General features: G+C 44.0%; 1 protein-coding gene across 7 annotated transcripts in view; it reads right to left on the reverse strand.

Moving 5' to 3' along the window:
• LOC117463645 (phosphatidylinositol-binding clathrin assembly protein) overlaps positions 1-21,578 on the reverse strand; it is an 81,615-nt gene that overhangs the window by 17,404 nt on the left and 42,633 nt on the right. For 5 of the 7 annotated variants that reach the window (XM_034105993.2, XM_034105990.2, XM_034105992.2 and 2 more), the window contains exons 8-13: positions 19,968-20,009; positions 16,728-16,813; positions 16,032-16,155; positions 11,007-11,137; positions 10,203-10,303; positions 6,645-6,740 (exon numbers count right to left, since the gene is read on the reverse strand). In XM_034105993.2, coding sequence (XP_033961884.1) covers positions 6,645-6,740; positions 10,203-10,303; positions 11,007-11,137; positions 16,032-16,155; positions 16,728-16,813; positions 19,968-20,009 — 580 coding nt within the window. Of the gene's footprint in view, positions 1-6,644; positions 6,741-10,202; positions 10,304-11,006; positions 11,138-16,031; positions 16,156-16,727; positions 16,814-18,233; positions 18,255-19,967; positions 20,010-21,578 lie in introns of all 7 variants that reach the window. The other 2 variants (XM_034105991.2, XM_034105996.2) reach the window with 2 other exon arrangements.

Here is a 21,578-nt window from a genome sequence, read left to right on the forward strand (position 1 = left end):
TTTGTGTCAGGTTTATAGACACAAAAAGACCTGTGCGCAATTGTTGCCACCTGGTGTAGGAATCACAGGCTGCAATAGTGATGGATTACACAACATGTTTTCGATGTTTCTACGCCTGTCAAAGCAGACTCGAAAATCTTTTCCTGAAATCAAGGTCTCGTTTGCGAAAAGGTAGACACAGGCAGGCTTTCGGGGGAGATAGAGAATTATACCAGATACAGCAAATGCATTTATAGAAACATGAATTTGCTCAAATAGAATAAATAATGTCAGCAATTTTCGATTGAAAACGCAAGCTAAACTGCATCCTTGAGTCTTGGTAAAACATGTAAAATTAATATAATTGTAGGGGTTGTCAAAAATGAGGGCAGAGAACACATCTAAATGAGGCGAAATAAGAAAACATTATAAAATACATCACAACACAAGTAATCTTCCATTACACAAACATAAGTGGTGCATCATTAAAACTTAAAGGGGCCCTATTTTGCTAATTTTCAGTATATCAGTATGTAGTGTCTCTACTTTAAAGAGTCCTCTCCTGCTGATGTTCAGGTGTATATCAGTGTGTAGTGTCTCTACTTTAAAGAGTCCTCTCCTGCTGATGTTCAGGTGTATATCAGTATGTAGTGTCTCTACTTTAAAGAGTCCTCTCCTGCTGATGTTCAGGTGTATATCAGTATGTAGTGCCTCTACTTTAAAGAGTCCTCTCCTGCTGATGTTCAGGTGTATATCAGTATGTAGTGTCTCTACTTTAAAGAGTCCTCTCCTGCTGATGTTCAGGTGTATATCAGTATGTAGTGTCTCTACTTTAAAGAGTCCTCTCCTGCTGATGTTCAGGTGTATATCAGTATGTAGTGTCTCTACTTTAAAGAGTTCTCTCCTGCTGATGTTCAGGTGTATATCAGTATGTAGTGTCTCTACTTTAAAGAGTCCTCTCCTGCTGATGTTCAGGTGTATATCAGTATGTAGTGTCTCTACTTTAAAGAGTCCTCTCCTGCTGATGTTCAGGTGTATATCAGTATTTAGTGTCTCTACTTTAAAGAGTCCTCTCCTGCAGATGTTCAGGTGTATATCAGTATGTAGTCTCTCTACTTTAAAGAGTCCTCTCCTGATGATCTTCAGGTGTATATCAGTATGTAGTGTCTCTACTTTAAAGAGTCCTCTCCTGCTGATGTTCAGGTGTATATCAGTATGTAGTGTCTCTACTTTAAAGAGTCCTCTCCTGCTGATGTTCAGGTGTATATCAGTATGTAGTGTCTCTACTTTAAAGAGTCCTCTCCTGCTGATGTTCTGGTGTATATCAGTATGTAGTGTCTCTACTTTAAAGAGTTCTCTCCTGCTGATGTTCAGGTGTATATCAATATGTAGTGTCTCTACTTTAAAGAGTCCTCTCCTGCTGATGTTCAGGTGTATATCAGTATGTAGTGTCTCTACTTTAAAGAGTCCTCTCCTGCTGGTGTTCAGGTGTATATCAGTATTTAGTGTCTCTACTTTAAAGAGTCCTCTCCTGCAGATGTTCAGGTGTATATCAGTATGTAGTGTCTCTACTTTAAAGAGTCCTCTCCTGCTGATGTTCAGGTGTATATCAGTATGTAGTGTCTCTACATGTCTCCATGCTTTAATGTTCAAAAAGCTCTTTATTCTTCTCATACTGCCTGTGCTACAGCACCTCTTTTCACCCTCTGTCTGAAACCAGAGCCCAGTCTGCTCTGATTGGTTAGCTGGCCGGCTCTGTTGCGATTGGTCCACCGCTTAGAGATGTCCCGCCTCTTTGCCTATCACTTACAATGTGTTGGAGAGCTAGCCAATAGAAGCGCTTGTCTTACGGAGTGATGTCACTATGTTAAAGAAGTAAACAAAGGAGTCCGACTTTGGGATTGTAGCCTTTGCAGGCCATTGACATGCATTAAATCATATATAACGCACTACAGAGAAGGAAAACCCTACATTAAAACCTAAAACTAGGTATTCAACCCTCTGTACAGAAAATACAGGAAATATATCAGTGAAAAGTGGATATTAAAAAACATTGGATTCAGAATACAGACGCTGCAGTGGAGAGGTTTTATATTGTGAGGAGGTAGACAAAAGAGAAGGAGAGCAGATGGAAAGGAGTTGCCTGGGTGATTCTTGCCTTGTGAAGTGTGATGGGGAGACGATGAGGGAGAAACAGAGAGATTAAATGAACTGAGAAGGGAGCAAGGTGGGAGGAGGAGGGTGCGAATAAAAACAAAACAAACGAGCAGCAGCAGACAGATGGAGCAAAACGACACGTTGCAAACACTAATGTAGAACGACACATGTGGACGCATAAAGACACGTAGACAATGCATGAAGGGAATAAACATGCAGTACAGTAGCGCTTTCACACCGGAGTACGTTTCCCGTTTAGTTCCGATAGTTCCTGGGATTTTGCGTTCACACCAAAAAGAGAACTTAGTTCATGAGGACTTTTATCCCCTTTTTAGTGCCTGCTAGAGAGGTGGTACTTTCCTGGGGAGAAAAAAGTACCAATTTCTATTGGCTGGGCGGATTGCAAACCAGGCCCTGTAAAACTCGGGAAAGTTTTGTGAAGCCGCCATTGTATTTACTGGCATTAGCATTATTAGCATTAGCATTAGCCCAGCGCACCAACGGAGAGAGACTAACTTATGGCAACACAAAAGAAAACATGGGAGCGGTGGAGATGAGGTGTCGGCGTTCTGGCGATTTACTCGGAAGGCCAGTCCCCAACTCCGGGGACTTCCGGCCGGGGACTTTGGGTGGCAGTATACGCCGTGAAGTGGTTTGCGGCCTGCCAGTAAACCCAAAGCAGAAGAAGAAGAAGTGACGTCGGCAGCTTCATTTGCCTAATCCTCCCTCAGGGAACTTGTTCCGGTGTGAACGTGATCGGCTCTTAGTTCCATGGGGGCACTAAGTACGGCAAAGTACTTGGTGTGAAAGCGGGCGGGCAGGGACACACACACACACCACTTCAGGGGACATTACATTGACTTACATGCATTTCCTGGAGACTTATCCTAACCTTAACCAACACATGCCTAATCCTAACCAAGTCTTCACCCTAAAATTAATGATTCCCCTCATGAGGACCTCCATTTTGTCCCCATAAGGGAGGAGAGTCCCCACACGTGACTGTTATTTAGCTCCCCACAAGTACAGTAATGCTAGGACACACACACACACACACACACACACACACACACACACACACACACACACACACACACACACACACACACACACACACACACACACACACACACACACACACACACACACACACACACACACACACACACACACACACACACACACACACACACACACACACACACACACACACACACACACACACACACACACACACACACACACACACACACACACACACACACACACACACACACACACACACACACACACACACACACACACACACACACACACACACACACACACACACACACACAGTGTATTGTTCGTGGCAGCTTCAACACAGGCTCTATTATTAGCAGGAAGTTAGTCTGTCCAACAAACCTCCAACTGTTACTTCTGAGCAGAAGAGTTTAACGGGGTTAAGTAACAACAGAGCGGGCCAGAGCAAACAACAGATTCTGCACTATTCAAACGGTTGAAAAAACGAATGGAAACATTTTCGATCTGGCAAATGTTTGACGAGCCAATGGAGCAGCTGTACAAATGAAAGTAATACTCCTAATAATGATGACAGTAATCCGTCAGGAAAGAAATTCCTGCTTTCGGCCAGGAATTTAATGAAAGCCTCCATTTAGATTTTAAGATTTGAATAATCTCGCTCTGTATGATAATGCAGTTTGGATTGAGTTAAATAAATGCGCTTTGACACCCTGGTGTCGAACAGCTGGTTGATTTAATCTGTAACATTTCCACTAATGCTAATTAATGAGCAGCGTCAGTGTGACAACACTGATAGATGGAGACTGACAATGACTTTGATCCTGGTAAGTTAAAGGTGGGGTAGGTAATTCACTTCAGAAACACTTTTTGTTATATTCCATGGAATGCTCTTAACATCCCGATAGCAATGAATACATGAAATGCTTTGACAATAAATACGTAAATAAATATCATCTGTGGAAGCCGTGGCGCTGTAAAAAGCACGACCAATCATCTGAGCCGGCTAAAGTAACTGGATGGCCTACCTGCCTGTCAGCCTGCCATCGGGGCACAAACTGATCTCGTGCCCTCATTGGTCGTGTGAGCATTCCTGTGTGTTGGAGGAGGGGCTCTGTGAGGAAGGGGCAGATTTTCTCCGGTTGTGTATTTTCAAATTCTAGCGCACTCGAGCTGCTTTCTCCATTCTTACCTACCTTTAAGTGAGATGGAAAGTTGTTCACTGGTGAATAACGGCAAATAAATATATAAAATGTAATATTAATAGCTTTGTACACCAGTGAAAACAATAGGTATGACAAAGAATAGACGACTATTTTATCTAAGGATCAAATTGTCAAGTCGTCTAAGTGGCGGGAAACTGTGGTGGTAAAAGTAAGGACGAGTAAAGTCTGGGTGGACATTAAATTGCTTGGTTTCTTCCAATAATTCATTATAAATTGACTTTTTGTGGTATGAATATCAGCCTATTTATAACACTGTAAGTACAAAAATGGAAAAATAACTTTCAACAGTTTCCTTAACCGGACCCTAACCCACAATAGCACAAGGTGTGTCTTCAAAATGTAAGAACAAATACATTTCCCATGTAATAACCTAGCTTTGGACGCTTTAGAAAACAAGCAACCCTAAAATAAAGAATGACCACGTAAGAAAGATTTTAGCTGAAACCACAAAGGTTAAATCTGGCGATTTTCGTCATTGCCAAAAACTCCCCAAAAGCCAACAGGAATAAACTGTCTGATTTAATCTGTCGAGTACTGTTTATTCTGATTAAAACACACTTGTTGTTCTAGGGAATAGTTACTGCAGCACTGATGTTGTATAAGCTTTTACATCTAAAAATAAAGAATACAGCGTCCATGACCATCATGACGAAGGAACATGTCTCCCTGGGTAACAGTTCGCTGTGCTATTATTGGAAACATTAATAGACGCTGAGGAATTAGCTTTAAAGACTACAAAAACAATCCCTTAGTTCTGGTCTTTTCATAGGATTTATTAAAAATATGTATCGAGATAGAAGGGATGTCTTTTAATGAATGAAGCCTCTGTACTTTTAACATTTTAAACCTATGAAAAATCTACCTATGGGTACAAACGAATAACCTGAACTTCTTCCTCCATTGATGATAGAAACTGTTTTTGAACGACCTCTTCTGATAGTCGCTCTGATCAGCTGCGCCTCCTGTCGATAACTACCTCCGCCTTAAAGATGAAATGCAGTGTGGGAACGTCTCGGGACCCCAAAGGGTTGAGAAGTACAGAGATCGATTGTGTCAGCTGCCGAGAGGTTAAAAAGAAAGTAAGCCAATAAGAGGGCTCCGAGTCCCAGACCATCAGTCGAGAGCTGTTTCCAAAACAGGCAGAGAAACAACAGCGAGAGGAGCTGAGAGAGAGGGCTCCAGTTGTTTGAGGATGGAACAATTTCACACACAGATATCGGGAGACCGATATAATCGATGTATCATGGTTTATAATTGAATGTAAAGACGAAGACGGCTGAACTGTTCAGTGTCAATCCTGTGGAGATGGAGGTTATACATCTCCAAAATCATGTTCAGCGTAAGTCTCGGCGAAACTCACAACGTTTCTGGAGCCTTGTAGACCCAGAAGAAACTATACGAACATTCACCAAGCCGCACTGAACAACATGGCGGCTTTATTTGGCTCGACAGACCTTTGTGACGCAGCTTTCTGCAACTAAACTTATTAAGATAGCGGTTGGCATTTAAACGATGCATGATGGGCGATTAACCAGAAACGATCCCTTTCCATTGATCATGACTCAAATCGACATTATTAAGAAATATACCAACTGTTTGTTCCGTAGATTCGTCATGTAGAAATTATCTTTGATTGGCCATATTTAAAGGATTTGCAGACCTGTGTAGGAACCCAGAGATAAAAAAACGGGTTACCAAGTTAGGAAAATCAGGTCTGGGATCAGTTAACTTTTGTTCAATCAAGTAAATAACTTGTTACAGCAGTTTAATATCGTGTTTACGGCTTTGTCTGTGCTTTTCTTAGCTGTTCAAAGTTCGAGGGTTTCTGAAATGTAACTAGTTTAAATTTTCCGTAGAAAATTGGATCCATTATTTTGACACAGTCCTGGAATATTAGGAAAGCTGAGTTCTTGAAAGTGAAACTTACAGCCAAATATTCTTATTTTTCTTCTACTTTCTTGTATATTTAGTCCACATGTTCTACTATGATAGAACACTCCTCAAGATTGGAGGTGTTTTCTCAAATTGCTTTTAAAATCCAATAAAAGTGAACTGATCCCTTATCTATGGGTTTTGAATCCCATTTTGCAAAGTTAGGGTTACTTTTATTACGGTATTAGATACAAGAACTCAAACAACAGGCTATGTGAGAAACACCCAGAGTCAGAAGCAACAAGTCGCCCAAGCTAGTCAGAGTGTTAATGCTACGCTTGTGCTGCCAGCGAAAGGTTTTTAGTTTTCAGTCAGAGCTGGCTTTACCGGCTGCAGGTTGTGTGCCGTTGTTACTGGGCGCCGTCTTATTCCCAAACACGGCATCGAAATCTACAGTCATGGTGGTCTGCTGGTTCTCCAATCCTGAGGGAGGCAGTTATAAACGTGACCGATTAAAAACCCTGTTTGGGGTTTAAAGGTCACCTGTTATGCAAAATCCCCTTGTTCCCGTCTTTTCTACATAAACATGTGTCCCCTCTGTGTGAAGACATTCTGAACGTTTCAGGAAAAAAGATTGGCTCACTTTTTGTCCTGATCCATTTATGGCGCATTTTCACTGAAGCGCGTAGCGCGGTTTAAGCGTGCCGTGACAAATCCGCCCGTTTTTGGTTGCGTTTCCACTTGGGGTAGTTCGGGCTAACGGGTACTTTTTCACAGTTCTTCTGGCCCTTCAAAATCCAGGCCCTTTCCGGACCAACAACCGGGCTGAGTATGCTAAACTAGAGAGAGAATCGCTGGCAAGGGGGCTACAACTACAACAAGATGAACATATTTGACCGTGATTTAATTATAGTGCACGTTTCAAAATGATGCCGAAGTGACAACATACTGGTACCGGTTAGTAAAAACCATGAATTAATGCTTTGACAAGTCTGCAGACAGACGGCAGGCGAAAAACCCTTTTAAAATGTGTGCTTTCTAAATGTAGCTTGGCTAAGCTAACGTTGTATATGCTCCGAGCGTCCACACTCACAACAACGGCCTACAGACATAAATAAACCAGCGACTGTATTCGCCATGACACAGACAGTCTGTGGTTTGGACTTGTTTCACTTCTGTCTAGTTTCTGAACAGATATGAGGAGCTGTGAGCTCTGAGAGCTAACGGCTAACGGCTGATGTTGGTTTTCTGTGTTTCGCATTGAAGATGACGTCACGGCTCCGCCTACACTGCGTTACTATAGTTACTGCCCCAGTTCCTAAACTGTAATGGAAACGCAGCATAAAGTGAGCCTGGCCTACCAAGGCCTAACTATACCGTACTAAGCCGTGCGAGGCCCTGCAGTGGAAATGCGCCATAATATAAAAACCTGTCTGAAAATGAGCTGATCAGATTTTGGCCACTTTATGATGATTTTTTGTCTTGAGCAACCATTAGCCAATCAGCAGCAACCCCCCCCCCCCCCCCCCCTTATCACCTGAATCTCCTCTAGAGCACCATTGAGTTCTTTGTAGCCAAATGTCTCTCAGAGGGGCGTGGGGAGGGGCTCCTTGTTTTCATCTACAGTAACAGACAGACAATCAGCACTTTGGAAACAGGGCTGAAACAGAGGGGATTATGGGTAATGCTGCAATGATCTGTTTGGTGTTTCAGCCAATCAGAGACATGTTCTGGATATATCTGAGACCTGGGATATATTGAGGAAAAACAGAATAATAGGGGACCTTTAAAGAGACAGTTCAACTCGAGATAACTGTAGATAGAAACATCAAATTGTGATTTATCATCATGTTGTTTTCTTGTAAAGGATCCCACCTCCTGCCGTTAAACTAATCCCATTAGATGAGCAACATAGACACTACAGTCTGCAGCGTATTGTTGCTTAGTAACTTGGGATTCTGTAGAGGAGAGTTTCACAGGAGAGTTAAGCTGTGCATCGGAAAATCCACCGATGCACCTCCTGTTTTTTTTTTGTCTCCATCCACATCCCAGCTAGGGATTAGGGCTCGAAGCCTCAGAGTGCCGTTGTCTTTGTGGCTTCCAGGAAACAAGAATAAATACACCGCGTTCACAAGACCCACAGAACAAAACAATGTCTGTTGTGACAACTAACCTTTCAGGAAACATCGCAGCGATTCAGAATCATGATCTGGACTTGATAGCGATGGCATATAGAGAAATGTACTGATCTATAGTAAAGCAGATGGTGTTTTTTACTTATGTGACCGAAATATAGCATCTTCAGACGGGTAGCTTCGCACAAAGACTGAAAACTGGCTTTGTACAAAAACATGCCACTTGTTTTATTCATACGAAACTACAGGGGGTTTTATACCAAACTATTTCTTACCCAGGCACAGTAGCTTCCTTGGACTTACAAGCAGATTGCACGCTGTAATTACCATTTTCTTATGTGACGCAACTAGCATCTTTAGACACTTAGCTTAGCACAGACTGGAAACAGCTTGCCTGGCTGTCCACAAATGTACCTCAACCAAAACAAGTTTAACAGGGGATCATGTATCAAGATGTCTTGGCTAGACACAGTGCATTTCTTGGACTAACAAGGTAAATTATCCGGCAAAGTTCCCCTCATAAAAAAGGCAATTGTTGTTTTCCAGCTTTTGAGATTCAACTTTGGGTTTTATAGCTTCTGGGGAGCTGCTAAGACACGTATATTAGCTTTGGACAGAGCCAAGCTAGCTGTTTCCATACATTTCTAGTCTTTCTAAGCTAAGCTAGCCAGTTGTAGCTTCCCATGATCCTCATATAAACCTTCCTTTCCAACTCTCTGCCAGAGAGCAAAGTACATTTCCCAACATGACAAACTATGCCTTTAATAAAACGTGTTCTCCATTCTCCTGCCCGCCTGAACACTTCATCAGCGAAGGCCCGAGGCCATAAACACTGAAGTATCCTTCGTGTTGTTTTGGAGAAAAACACATGGGATCGTTATCTCTGCTCCCGTGTCAGAGCCACTGAGAGGGTGAGGGGAAGACATCTGAGCGAGAAGCAGCTCTGACTCTGAAGTCTGGCCAAATGGCTTGCGTTTAATCCTCTGTCATAAAGCCTCGTAATACTCCTCACTGCTTCCGGATGCATCTCTGTGCTACATTTTAATCTGCAGCTAAAATGTCACCGTATTCGAAAATAGAAGAAAAGATACGGCAAAGCTAGTGTGTGAAAGTCAATGTTGTTGCTCAGCATTTCTGACCCAAAGAAGTGAACGAGGAGAGGGTGCAGGATCCGTTTTTAACAAAAATGCTTCTCAGTGTAAACGCCTGAAATGCGTGTCTCGACACAAGACACCGGCTGCGTCATGCAACGTGAGTTTCTGAAGGAAAGGAGGGGAGGATGACGGGCGGATGGATGGTGTATATAGAAAGACAAACGAAAGGCTCGACAGATGGACGGGCAGACATGTGATGTACGGCCGGGCAGAGGGAGAAAATCCCTCGAATGCCGACAAAACACTCAGACATAAATGGGTGTGTGTGTGTGTGTGTGTGTGTGTGTGTGTGTGTGTGTGTGTGTGTGTGTGTGTGTGTGTGTGTGTGTGAGTAAAGCTGCTCCAGAGCCACCATTTCAAGCATACTTGGAATTCTACCGAGGCCGGCGTACTTCGTTTGGAGAAATTTCGAGGCTGCACAAGTGTAGACTCCGCGGAAAATGTAAGGCGGGTCCTCTCATATGACACACACCTGCACACTTGCTAGCCTGTTCCACTCTTCGTCTTCCGAATGCCAGGAAGGATTCTTGCCGCGCTTCTGAAGCAAGACGCTCGGAAGACATGTGCTACCAAGCAAGCGTACTCGCGATTGAGAAACACCCCGTGTGTGTGTGTGTGTGTGCGTGTGCGTGTGCGTGTGTGTGTGTGTGTCGTACCTCCCCAGGCACTGTTGGCAGTGGAGATTGAAGGGTTGCTCTGCACAGCGGGGATGAAGGCCGGCTGAAGATCAAACAGGTCACTGTTCAGATTGGGCACGCTGAAGAGAGGGGAGAAAGAGGGATGATGAGGGAGGAGAAAGAGGGATGATGAGGGGGGAGAAAGAGGGATGATGAGGGGGGAGAAAGAGGGATGATGAGGGGGGAGAGAGGAAGTTGGATGGAACATATGGGAGGAGTGGAAAGGAGAGGAGAATAAAGGGCCGAGAGATGAACGAGGGAAAGAAAAAGGTAAAATAAATCAAGGGAACAAGTCAGCCAGCGAGGAAAAGAAAAGAGAGGTAAGGAAAGACAGATGGAGGACTGAGCATTAATATTTAATCAATCGAGCATAAATAGCAAAAGTCGCCACTAAAGATGTTCGCTCGTCACAGATCGAGATTAATCCTCGCTCTCCAAAGGGCTGTGAAAACTTCTACCGGGCAATAAAACAGTTGGGAGCGGTAAATCCAGAGCCTGTAACCGTGGGCATGTTGGGGATAAATTCTGTACCGATTATCAAGAACAAATAGTCTCGTTGTAATTCTATTACGGCGGGAATCAGACGGGGTTAACGGCGGGGCGATGTTCTGAAGGATACCTCAGAATGGACTCGGGTAGTGGACTTTACAAACTGTCACATTACAAAGTGTCTATTTATAGTTTTCGTGATTCAATATCGCCACAATATAGACATTTTACTGTGTGTGTGTGTGTGTGTGTGTGTGTGTGTGTGTGTGTGTGTGTGTGTGTGTGTGTGTGTACCTGTTGGCAGACATCGTGGATGTGAACAGCTCCGGGGTGTGTGTGACGTGGTTGTTGTTGTTGGCACTGCCTATCGACTGGCTGCTGGGGGAGGCGGAGGGGGGGGTGGACATCTCCTTCAGGCGCTGGTCCTGGGGGACGGGGAGGAAAAACAACAATGAGATTTAGGGGAACCGTGATATCACCTGTGTAAGAGTTCGGTTTCCAAGTGGATACATCCTTTAAAAGGTCACGTATTATGCACAATCCTCTTCTTCACGTCTCTTCTACATCAACATGTGTCCCCTCTTCTTCATGTCTCTTCTACATCAACATGTGTCCCCTCTTCTTCATGTCTCTTCTACATCAACATGTGTCCCCTCTTCTCCATGTCTCTTCTACATCAACATGTGTCCCCTCTTCTCCATGTCTCTTCTACATCAACATGTGTCCCCTCTTCTTCATGTCTCTTCTACATCAACATGTGTCCCCTCTTCTTCATGTCTCTTCTACATCAACATGTGTCCCCTCTTCTTCACGTCTCTTCTACATCAACATGTGTCCCCTCTTCTTCATGTCTCTTCTACATCAACATGTGTCCCCTCTTCTTCATGTCTCTTCTACATCAACATGTGTCCCCTCTTCTCCATGTCTCTTCTACATCAACATGTGTCCCCTCTTCTCCATGTCTCTTCTACATCAACATGTGTCCCCTCTTCTTCATGTCTCTTCTACATCAACATGTGTCCCCTCTTCTTCATGTCTCTTCTACATCAACATGTGTCCCCTCTTCTCCATGTCTCTTCTACATCAACATGTGTCCCCTCTTCTTCATGTCTCTTCTACATCAACATGTGTCCCCTCTTCGTCATGTCTCTTCTACATCAACATGTGTCCCCTCTGTGGAAAGAGACTCTGAAAGTTTCAGGAACAAAGATTTTCTCTCTTTTTGATCCATTTCTATAAAAACCTGTCTGAAATGAGCTGATCAGATTTTGGACACTTTGTGATGTCATAACGATGTGTTGTCTTGTGTAACCATTAGCCAATCAGCAACCAAGGACTTGGAAACAGGGCTGAAACAGAGGGGATTATGGGTAATGCTGCAATGACCGGTTTGATGTTTCAGCCAATCAGAGACATGTTCTGTATATATCTGAGACCTGTAATATATTGATGACGAACAGTATAGTAGGGGGCCTTTAAAGGTGTGCACGATGACACATCCAAACAGCTGTCCCAGTGCATCTATTTGTTAAAAGCCCTCGTCAAACATTTCACAGCAAATAAGCCCAATGTCGGAGTAAAAGCAGACCTTTCAACGTGTATCCTTTGGTGACATTCAGACCGTCCTTGGCTTAAGATGTAATACTTAGAGCCAGTCCTGCATCCAATTGAATTTGTAAAAGGTAGTTTATATATTTAATTTTCTTGTGCCAAGGTCGCCAGGTGGTGCGGTTCAGCATACACAATATATGCAATGACAAGCGATTGGGTGGAAGTACTTTTAAATGAATGATGTTGCTCGAGAGAAGACAGCTACGTAGGAATGTTTTGTGGTGCCTCTTAAACTGTACCCGACCCGGTGCTAATGAAACTCAGCGGAAAGCAGACGGCTGACAGATCCACAAGCATCAGCAAAGCCCCCCCCCCGCTCGCACTGAAGCAACGTCAGGAACAAACCTGAGATTGGTTTTGATTTTTGAGGACAGAGAAGCGGAAATGCTGCCGATATTCGCAGCGAATCAAACATGTTAACGTCTCAGCGTCGAGGCAAGAAACCAACCTGGATAACGCAGGAAAGAAGTGATTTCACGAGCTGTAATATCTCTTTGAAGAAGCTGCGGCGACACATCCACTTCCATTTCTTGCATGAATTTGAACATTTGGCTTCAGGGTCAGCTTGATGCGGGCGGGGACATCCGACGGAAGCACTTCCTCATCACCCTCCGACTTCACATGCGACTGCTAGCAAACATCAATACATTGCTAATTGAATCTATAATAGGTGAGCCGTTCTGTTCCTCTGGACAGCGTATACGGGACCCACTGTTTTCCGTTTCATCCCATAAGCGACCACATCAAATTGAATTGCTTTATTGATTTGATTTGAACATTCTCGCCCTTTTATTTCTTTTCCCCCCGTGCCATCCGCCTACATTTCCCGGCTGGATCTTCTTTACTTTTTCTGCCGCATTGACCTAATGCCTCCGCGGGGATCAATGCAGTCGTGTCTTATCACGCGGGGACATGTACTGGGAAATAACAACAGGACATGGAGTGTTTGGGAGAAAAGGGGAAAGCCATTTCAAGCAGAACAAAAGGCCCAGTCTCTTAGCGTGAGCGGCCGAACATGCTGCTTCACCCAGGGGCTTTTATTCAGTTTCAAACTCAAACATTGTACTTGGAAATTAACCGATTTACTTTATAACCGCTGAAAGAATTTAGACCAATACAACTTGTTATATACCATCAAATGTGTACATGTTGCTGCTACTGTAATATATATTATATACGTCTATATTTCTGTAGCTGTAGTATATTGGTCTTTCATAGAACTGTCTAACTTATCAAGAACGTCTACTATAGATCCATTCATCCATCTTCTCCGTGGTCGGGTCTCGGGGTTAGCAGTTCCAGCAGAGAGCCCCAAACGTCCCTTTCCCCTCATCAACCAGCTCTGACTGGGGGGTCCCAAGGCGCTCCCTCCACCTGGTCCTAGGTCTACCCCTTGGTCTCCTCCCAGCTGGACGTGCCTGGAACACCTGCCTAGGGAGGCGCCCAGGTGGCATCCTAACTAGGTGCCCGAACCACCTCAACTGGCTCCCTTCGACGCGAAGGAGGAGCGGCTCAACTCCGAGTCCCTCCCTGATGACCGAACTTCTCACCTTATCTCTAAGGGAGACACCAGCCACCCGGCGGAGGAAACCCATCTCGGCCGCTTGTATCCGCGATCTCGTTCTTTCGGTCATGATAATACTATAGATGTGTATATATATATTTGGTGTTTATTGTTTTTTGTTCGAACCCTATAATGTGTCCAACCCTTTACCTGCTTTAATGCCTGAACTCATCGCTGCTGGAACAATTGTTTTTCCCAATCTGGAACTATCAAAGTGTGCATCGAGCTAGGAAACGAGTCCCTTCATTTATATTCCGACGGCGTAGCGATGAACAAATGGAAACTGATGTTATTGTTTGGGTTATGGCACCAGCTGGACAGTAGCAGTAACAGTGTGTGTGTGTGTGTGTGTGTGTGTGTGTGTGTGTGTGTGTGTGTGTGTGTGTGTGTGTGTGTGTGTGTGTGTGTGTGTGTGTGTGTGTGTGTGTGTGTGTGTGTGTGTGTGTGTGTGTGCGTGCACGTGCGCATATGGACAGCAGAGCGCTCAGACAGCTGGACTCGGAGTATTTGTCGACCCTTACTCGCCCCGTCTTTCTCCCTCCGTTATGTTCTCACTCACTTTATCTCCCCTCTCCTTTCACTCCGAGCCCAGAGGTAATCAGTGGACCTCGGCAGAAAGCGGGGCAACCAAGGGCACGGAGTAAACAGCGCGCTCAAATCCAATCAACGGCGCACACACACACACAAAAACAAACACACCGGCTGCACACTCATCTGCCACGAAACACACAAGCGGATCCACAACGCTCGCGAAGATACCGAAAAAATACATACTGTATCTTCTCTAGCAGAATGTGACGCAGAATGTGACACACACACACACACACACCTTGTATAGCACCTTTCACACACTAAGTGCAGTCCAAAGGGCTTCACATGGACAGGGCAACACATTTCACACTTGACTTTTCTATCGCTGTGCCGCTCTTGGCCTTTATCTCAACCGGAGGTCACAAATGGCCAAAGTGTCCGAGCCCTCCATCCGCACAGGAAGGTGGAGCCGCAGATACGCTGCACATGTGGTTTCTGTCAGGGCTTTACGTGTTGTGTTGTTCCTGCAGAAGTCCTTTGCCGCGCTGCTCGGCACAGCATGCTCTGCAGTCGAAGGCGAGGACGGCAGTTACACTTCAGTGATCTTCAGTTCTTATCAACATCAAATCCCTGAACGCACACCTTCAAACTGTAAAGCATTAACCCATCGCTGCACCCTGTATGCAGGGGCTGGTTTGCCTTTGCCAACTGCACGGAGGCTCAGTCACGGGTACATTTTAGGGATGCCAGCGATTATTCGCTACAGTCTCCATAATCGAATATTATTTTTAAAAATCGATTTTATTTATATATTTTTTTTTTTTCTGGCTTAGTTTCAACCAAAAGTTCGGTCGAATAATCGATTATTATTCGCCAGGGCTGCCGAATAATCAATTTTGATCATAGTCAGTTTCTGGCAACCCTAGTACATTTAGATATACAACGCCATGTTAGGGAAACTTCCGTCCTGCATCTGCTCCCTGGTCTCACGGCGACTGGTGAGTGGCTGCTCCCTGGTCTCACGGCGACTGGTGAGTGGCTGCTGCCTGAGATGTGCTGTGGTTTTATTAAATGTGCCAACTGCTAGGACGGTCTTAGGGAAGACAGCTTTTAGATGCGCCGCTCCTCGTCTTGGAACAGTCTGCAAATCAAATGGAATCTGGGGCCACTAAATGTTTTTAAAGCTCGGCTGGATGCTACTCAATCGGAAGCTGTTCATGGGGATACTTATTGTAAACCGTAATCCCTGTAATGATGCTGCATGATGTCCTTTTTGTTGTTCTGTTGTTTTATGTTTCATGCGCAACCTACGTGAGCAGGTCTCCCAGGGATACACCTGGATAGATAAAGGTTTGAAAGGAAATGAATACCCGAATCAGCACTTTTGAAACAGGAAGTGAAATAGAGCAAAACACTTCATAGACATGTTTTTGTATAGACCTGAGAGCTATGCTATTGCCTCCACATAGCATGATAGGTGACCTTTAATACTTTAAAGGGGTCCTACACGTATAACCCCACGGTCTGAGAGGAGGAGGGCGGCAGCCTCTCTGCTGCTCCAGCTCCCGTCTCGCTGCCTCAGAGGTGATTTGTTACAGAGGAGAGTGTGCTACCTTGAGAGCCTGCAGTCGGGCCTGCTCCTCCTCCAGGGCCTGCTGCTTCTCCTTCTCGTCCATCCGGCTGAAGGACATGCCGGTGGAGGAGAGGGACGAGACGGCGCTGGACAAGGTGGACGCCCTGCAGAAAGGGAAATGTGTCAAACTTATTCTGACATGTAATCAGGCAGCTTTCAGACACCAGGAGCAGCTCAATGTTCAGAGCGTGGTCAGACATTTAGAAAAGGAATAGGAAGAAGGACAAACGTTAAAACTTCTTTGCACACATGCAGTTAAAACATAATATAACAGTTCATTGGACACAAGGAGGTGAGAGAGTGTGATAAGGAAAATAAATGTAATAAACAATAAAATATCAAAACCTATAAAATAAATAAAACAAAAGATGACAAATACAAATGAATAATATATATTAAAAGACCAATTTCAAAAGGGGATGTCACCAATACAACTATTAAGTGAATACGTATATAAAAACCTATCAAATAAATAAAATAATATCAAAATAAATTAGAATAATAAAGATTGGAAGACCAATTTAAAATGGGATGTCGCTAATAAAACTATAACAAATTAATAAATATAAATAAAAACCTATAGAATAAATAAATAAAACAATATAAAATAAATTAGAACGTATCTAAAGCAGTCACTTAAAAAAGTCAACTGGGAGTTGGACATTGAGATGTCTACCTAGTGTCTGCGTTGAGCTCCTTTGTCTTCTTGCCCTCCAGGGAGGCCAGGTGCTGCTCCAAAGCCTCCAGGAGGCTGCTGGGGGCCTGGGGAGCAGAAACACAGTCAGTCGGCATCTTAACTTTCTCTCTTATAGTCACTGAACACACACACACACACACACACACACACACAGCAGCACCCAGAGTTAGTCGGGCTCACAGGAAGGTAACCGAGTGCATCAGGCTCCAGGAATAGCCATGGCAACATGCAGCAAGCACTCACACCGTTAGCTAGCAGGAGACTCAAAGGAGAGAGAGAGAGAACAAAGGAGGAGGCTGGAAAACAAAGGGCAAGGGGAACAAATGTGAAGAACGCCTTCTTCACGCGAGCAGAGGGCGATAGGTTAGCAGTTTCCGCCATTTCATTTCACCCATTCAACATCCTTTTGTGTTCTTGCTTATCAGGGAGTTTCCCTCGTGCGTCTCAACTCCAGTTTAACCCAATCTCGTTGACACGGGGAAAACAAATAAACTCCTTTTCCTGACGTTACCAAGCTCTTTCGTGTAAGAAGGCTTCAGGGAGCTGCTTTCAACTTGAGCTCAACCATTCTGGAGTACAACTTAAGTGGACTGTTGCTACGCTACACCGTGAAACACAACTCGGCTGCGAGTTTTGACACCAAATGTCTTCAGTTAATGCTTCGAGAAACCACGGGAGACAGGAGAGCACAATCGAGATCACACACACACACACACACACACACACACACACACACACACACACACACACACACACACACACACACACACACACACACACACACACACACACACACACACACACACACACACACACACACACACACACACACACACACACACACACACACACACACACACACACACACACACACACACACACAGAGTTGTTAAACGACCCAGCAGAAGAAAAAGAAGCCATCTTTTACTCTCAGTGTGTGAATGGGTGAAAAGAGGACCCGGTCAATATTAGCTTTGACACAAACACACACTCAGTAGGGTTTTCCTTTTGACATGGTGTGCATCTTTTCATCCAAAGACCTTTAGAGATAACTTTGGAATAAAAAATTAGCAATTAGAGAATCCCCCTTTCTTCTCTCCCGTGTTTCCTTTCTTTACAATACTGACACGGTAACGCTCCGGTCATTCTCTCCGCCATGCATGTTGACGCAATGATGTTGTGCATGACAAATAGAAAGTAAGCAATATCTCGGGGGGGTGAAGCCTCATTTTATATTCATGAGGTTTCATGGACTTTTTTTTGTGTGTGTGTGTGTGTGTGTGTGTGTGTGTGTGTGTGAGCTACAAGCAAGCCACCTGAGGCCAACACACACGTATTGTACTCCCATCGCCCGCACAGGAAAGGAAAAACAAGCATGCCTGCAAGTCTATGGGGTAAATGTGTGTATTATTGCAAACACACACGAGCATACAGGGTGTTCATGCAGGGGGGGGTAAGCAGTACAGTATGCAACCCACCACCTACAATGTGTGATCCTTTTGTTTTCTGCGACAGGCGGGGGGGTTGGGGAGAAGAGAAACGTCCATTTTAACGACCACAGTGACACCCACACTCATCCACGTGCGGTTAACTGTCCATCTGTACACTGTAATGCCTCCTAGTAAGGCCAGACCAAGGTCATGTTGCACTGAGGCGGTGTACAGTTACTGCGGGTAGAGATTTCCTGAGGCAGAATAGCTCCAACTTTATAATATAAGTATGTGCTAAAGTAGCTGTAGTTTAGTGACCTGTAACTTTCTTTCTGGCACAAAGTCTAATTCGACTAGTGTTGCTGCAGCACAGCAGAAAACAACGAAGAAGAAACTTGTTGAACCCTTCGTTCACGTTAGCCTAGCAGTATTAACTTTATTTTTTAATGTACAGCTCGTGCAATACTTCCTTTTTACCCCATCTCCATTTTAACCTACAGTAAGCCTCAGTTACCCATAACACCCGGTTTTAAGAGGGTTCACAGATGTTCCCGCGTGTCTTCTGGAAAATCACACATTTCCAGTAAAATGTTGGTATCTGGTCGAAAGAAAATGTAAATAGTCAAAACCCCAGCAATTTTAATTTACAATAATAGAAAAAGGATAAAAAAAACTTCACATTTACGGCGCGTCCACACGGCGGCGTGCGTCGAAGCTCCACAGTTCTGTCTATCCACTTTGAAGGGGGCGACGTCACGCTTTGCCGAACTGCATCGTGGTTCCGTCGCTTCGCGTTGCTCGCTTCAAAAGTTGAGCAATGTTCAACTTTTGAAGCTTCGACGGAAGCGTCAGCCAATCGAATCATATGCCAGTACAAGCTCTAGCCGATCAAACCGCGTGCTTGTGTGTCCGGGGCGGCAGCCTCATGCGATTGGTTGTTGGTGGAGTTTCAGACACGCCCACCGGCAAGCTTCAACGTGTGGACGCCGCGTTAATGATAATGTTCTGGTTTTATATCATTGTAAAAGGAATATGTTTGAATTAGAATGACTTTGTTTTTGGACTATTGGCAAAACAAGACTTTTAGACTCGTTACCAAGGTGATATTTAACAAACAAATCCTTGGTTGCAGCCTTATTGTTAAACACACATCATTTCAACACTAAATCTGATCCACCAATGACAGTCCTTGGTATCAGGCTGATTTTAAAACCCCTCAGACCTCAGCCTGAACAGCTGAAGGGAAATCTATTGCCTCCCTTCAGACCTTCCATAAAACACTAGAAGGCTGAAAACCTCACTTGAAGTATCTTCAATTAATTCACAATAAGATAAAAAAAAGGCAATTATAAAAACAGAACTTGACGATGAAAAGCAGAAATCACGGAGTCTATTCCCTCGTAGCCATTCGCTCTTGTTCTCGTCGCCCCTTTGTTGTTGCAACTATCATTATTTCTGTATAACCAAGGCCTGAGCTCACAGTGATGAACCCAGCAGGGGGTCTGCTGAGGGCGCGCTGTTTAAGAAGCCCTTTGTGGGAATCTAGAATTAGTATTAAGAGGCGGGCGAAAGAGAAAGCAAGAAATCAATCCAACCAGGGAGGGAGTTGTTTAGTTTCAAATCGGGTTTGACGAGATGTTTGTGTGAAATACAAAATGGGAAAATGAGCGGCGAGAGGGGAGAACAGTGTGGAGGTGAAATGAGGTGAGGGAGCACATGGAGTGTTAGAGGAAAACGGCAAATAAGGAGAAGAGGATGAGGAGAAGAGGAAGGTGAGATGTATACTGACCTGTGAGAGATCTGGGATGTCACCCTGATCTATTCCAACTTGCTGTCGTGAAAAACAAACAAATTAACAAAATAAAAAAAGGGGAGAAAAAGGTAGGTGGGATAAAAGGTGGAAGAAAAAATATAGGAAAAAGCAGGGTCCATTTGTAAAAAAATAAATAAGATGAGAAATAGAAATCATTACTTCATGCGGTGGCAGTGTCAACATAAACGACAACAGAAATAAACAAGAAAACGCTTTTGCCACATTTGGATTGGACCGACCCAACGCTCACAGTGAAAGACAATGATGATTGGACAGTGATACATGTGTCTGACCAATGAGGAAGCGATGACTCATGACATGACACCGACTACATTTAAAAAGGGGACAGCTACGCCAAAATCGTCCCCATGAAAAACTCAGACAGGCGACATTTGTTTGACTTTTCAGGACACAGATAGAGAACATTACGTCCCGGGGGTTTTAAAACATGTTGTTAAACACGCCTTTATCTGTGGCAGGAAATGTGAATTTTTGTTGATTCAAATGCATTCCCACCTCTGAACAAACACCACCTGCTTTTAAACATTGTTTACTTAAAGGTGGGGTAGGTAAGAACGGAGAAACCAGCTCGAGTGCGCTAGAATTTCAGACTTCCTCACAGAGCCCCTCCTCCAACACACACGAACGCGCACATGACCAATGAGGGCACGAGATGAGTGTGTGCCCAGATGGAAGGCTGACAGGCAGGTAGGCCATCCAGTTACTTTAGCCGGGCCAGATGATTGGTCGAGCTTTTTACAGCGCCATGGCTTCCACAGTGACATTTTTTTTAATGGATTTGTTGTCAAAGCACTTCAGATATTCATTGCTATCGGGACGTTAAGAGCATTCCATGGAATATGACAAGAAGTGTTTCTGAAGTGAATTACCTACCCCACCTTTAAGATTTAAAAAAATGTGAAAAAAAAATATTTTAACTAAAAGTAATAGCTCAGATTCTCAATTAATACCGTGAATTGTATCATTGGTTCCGACCCATTTACCACGTTGAGAGTTTAATCGACTCAAAGTTATATTTCAAGTTCATGTAACCTTGCATGATAACATTTAGTTCTGCATTGTGGCAAACAGTGAAAAGGCCAACCTGTTTGTGTGCAAAGTTAACTGAGAAAGCTGTCCTCTTATGGACATTATATATACACTATGAAGATTACACTGACTTGGCAAAGAGGAAGTCCTTTGAGTTCACGAAGGTGGGTTTTTTAACCCCTTCCTGCCACATGAAGTACTTTATTAGATTGACAGAGTGATGATTAGAAAAGCCTTTAAGACGTGTCGGAGCTCCTCATTATAAGTTGAAACGCTAAATGGAAGTGTTGTTTTAATTAATCACTGTTGTGTTTCTGTCAAATAACCTTATTTTCCCTGAGCTCCTTAAAATGTAATTATAAATACCATCTATTTGAATGTACATTCATGTAAACCACCATGTGTGTGTGTGTGTGTGTGTGTGTGTGTGTGTGTGTGTGTGTGTGTGTGTGTGTAGCTGATTCTGTCTGTTTCAAGCCTGCTGAAACAGGGAAGAGAGAGGGGCACGGGAGGAGAGAAAGAGAGAGAGAGAGAGGG

Source organism: Pseudochaenichthys georgianus, chromosome 18, assembly GCF_902827115.2.
Source record: "Pseudochaenichthys georgianus chromosome 18, fPseGeo1.2, whole genome shotgun sequence".
In the NCBI taxonomy this organism is placed as follows: Eukaryota; Metazoa; Chordata; class Actinopteri; order Perciformes; family Channichthyidae; genus Pseudochaenichthys; species Pseudochaenichthys georgianus.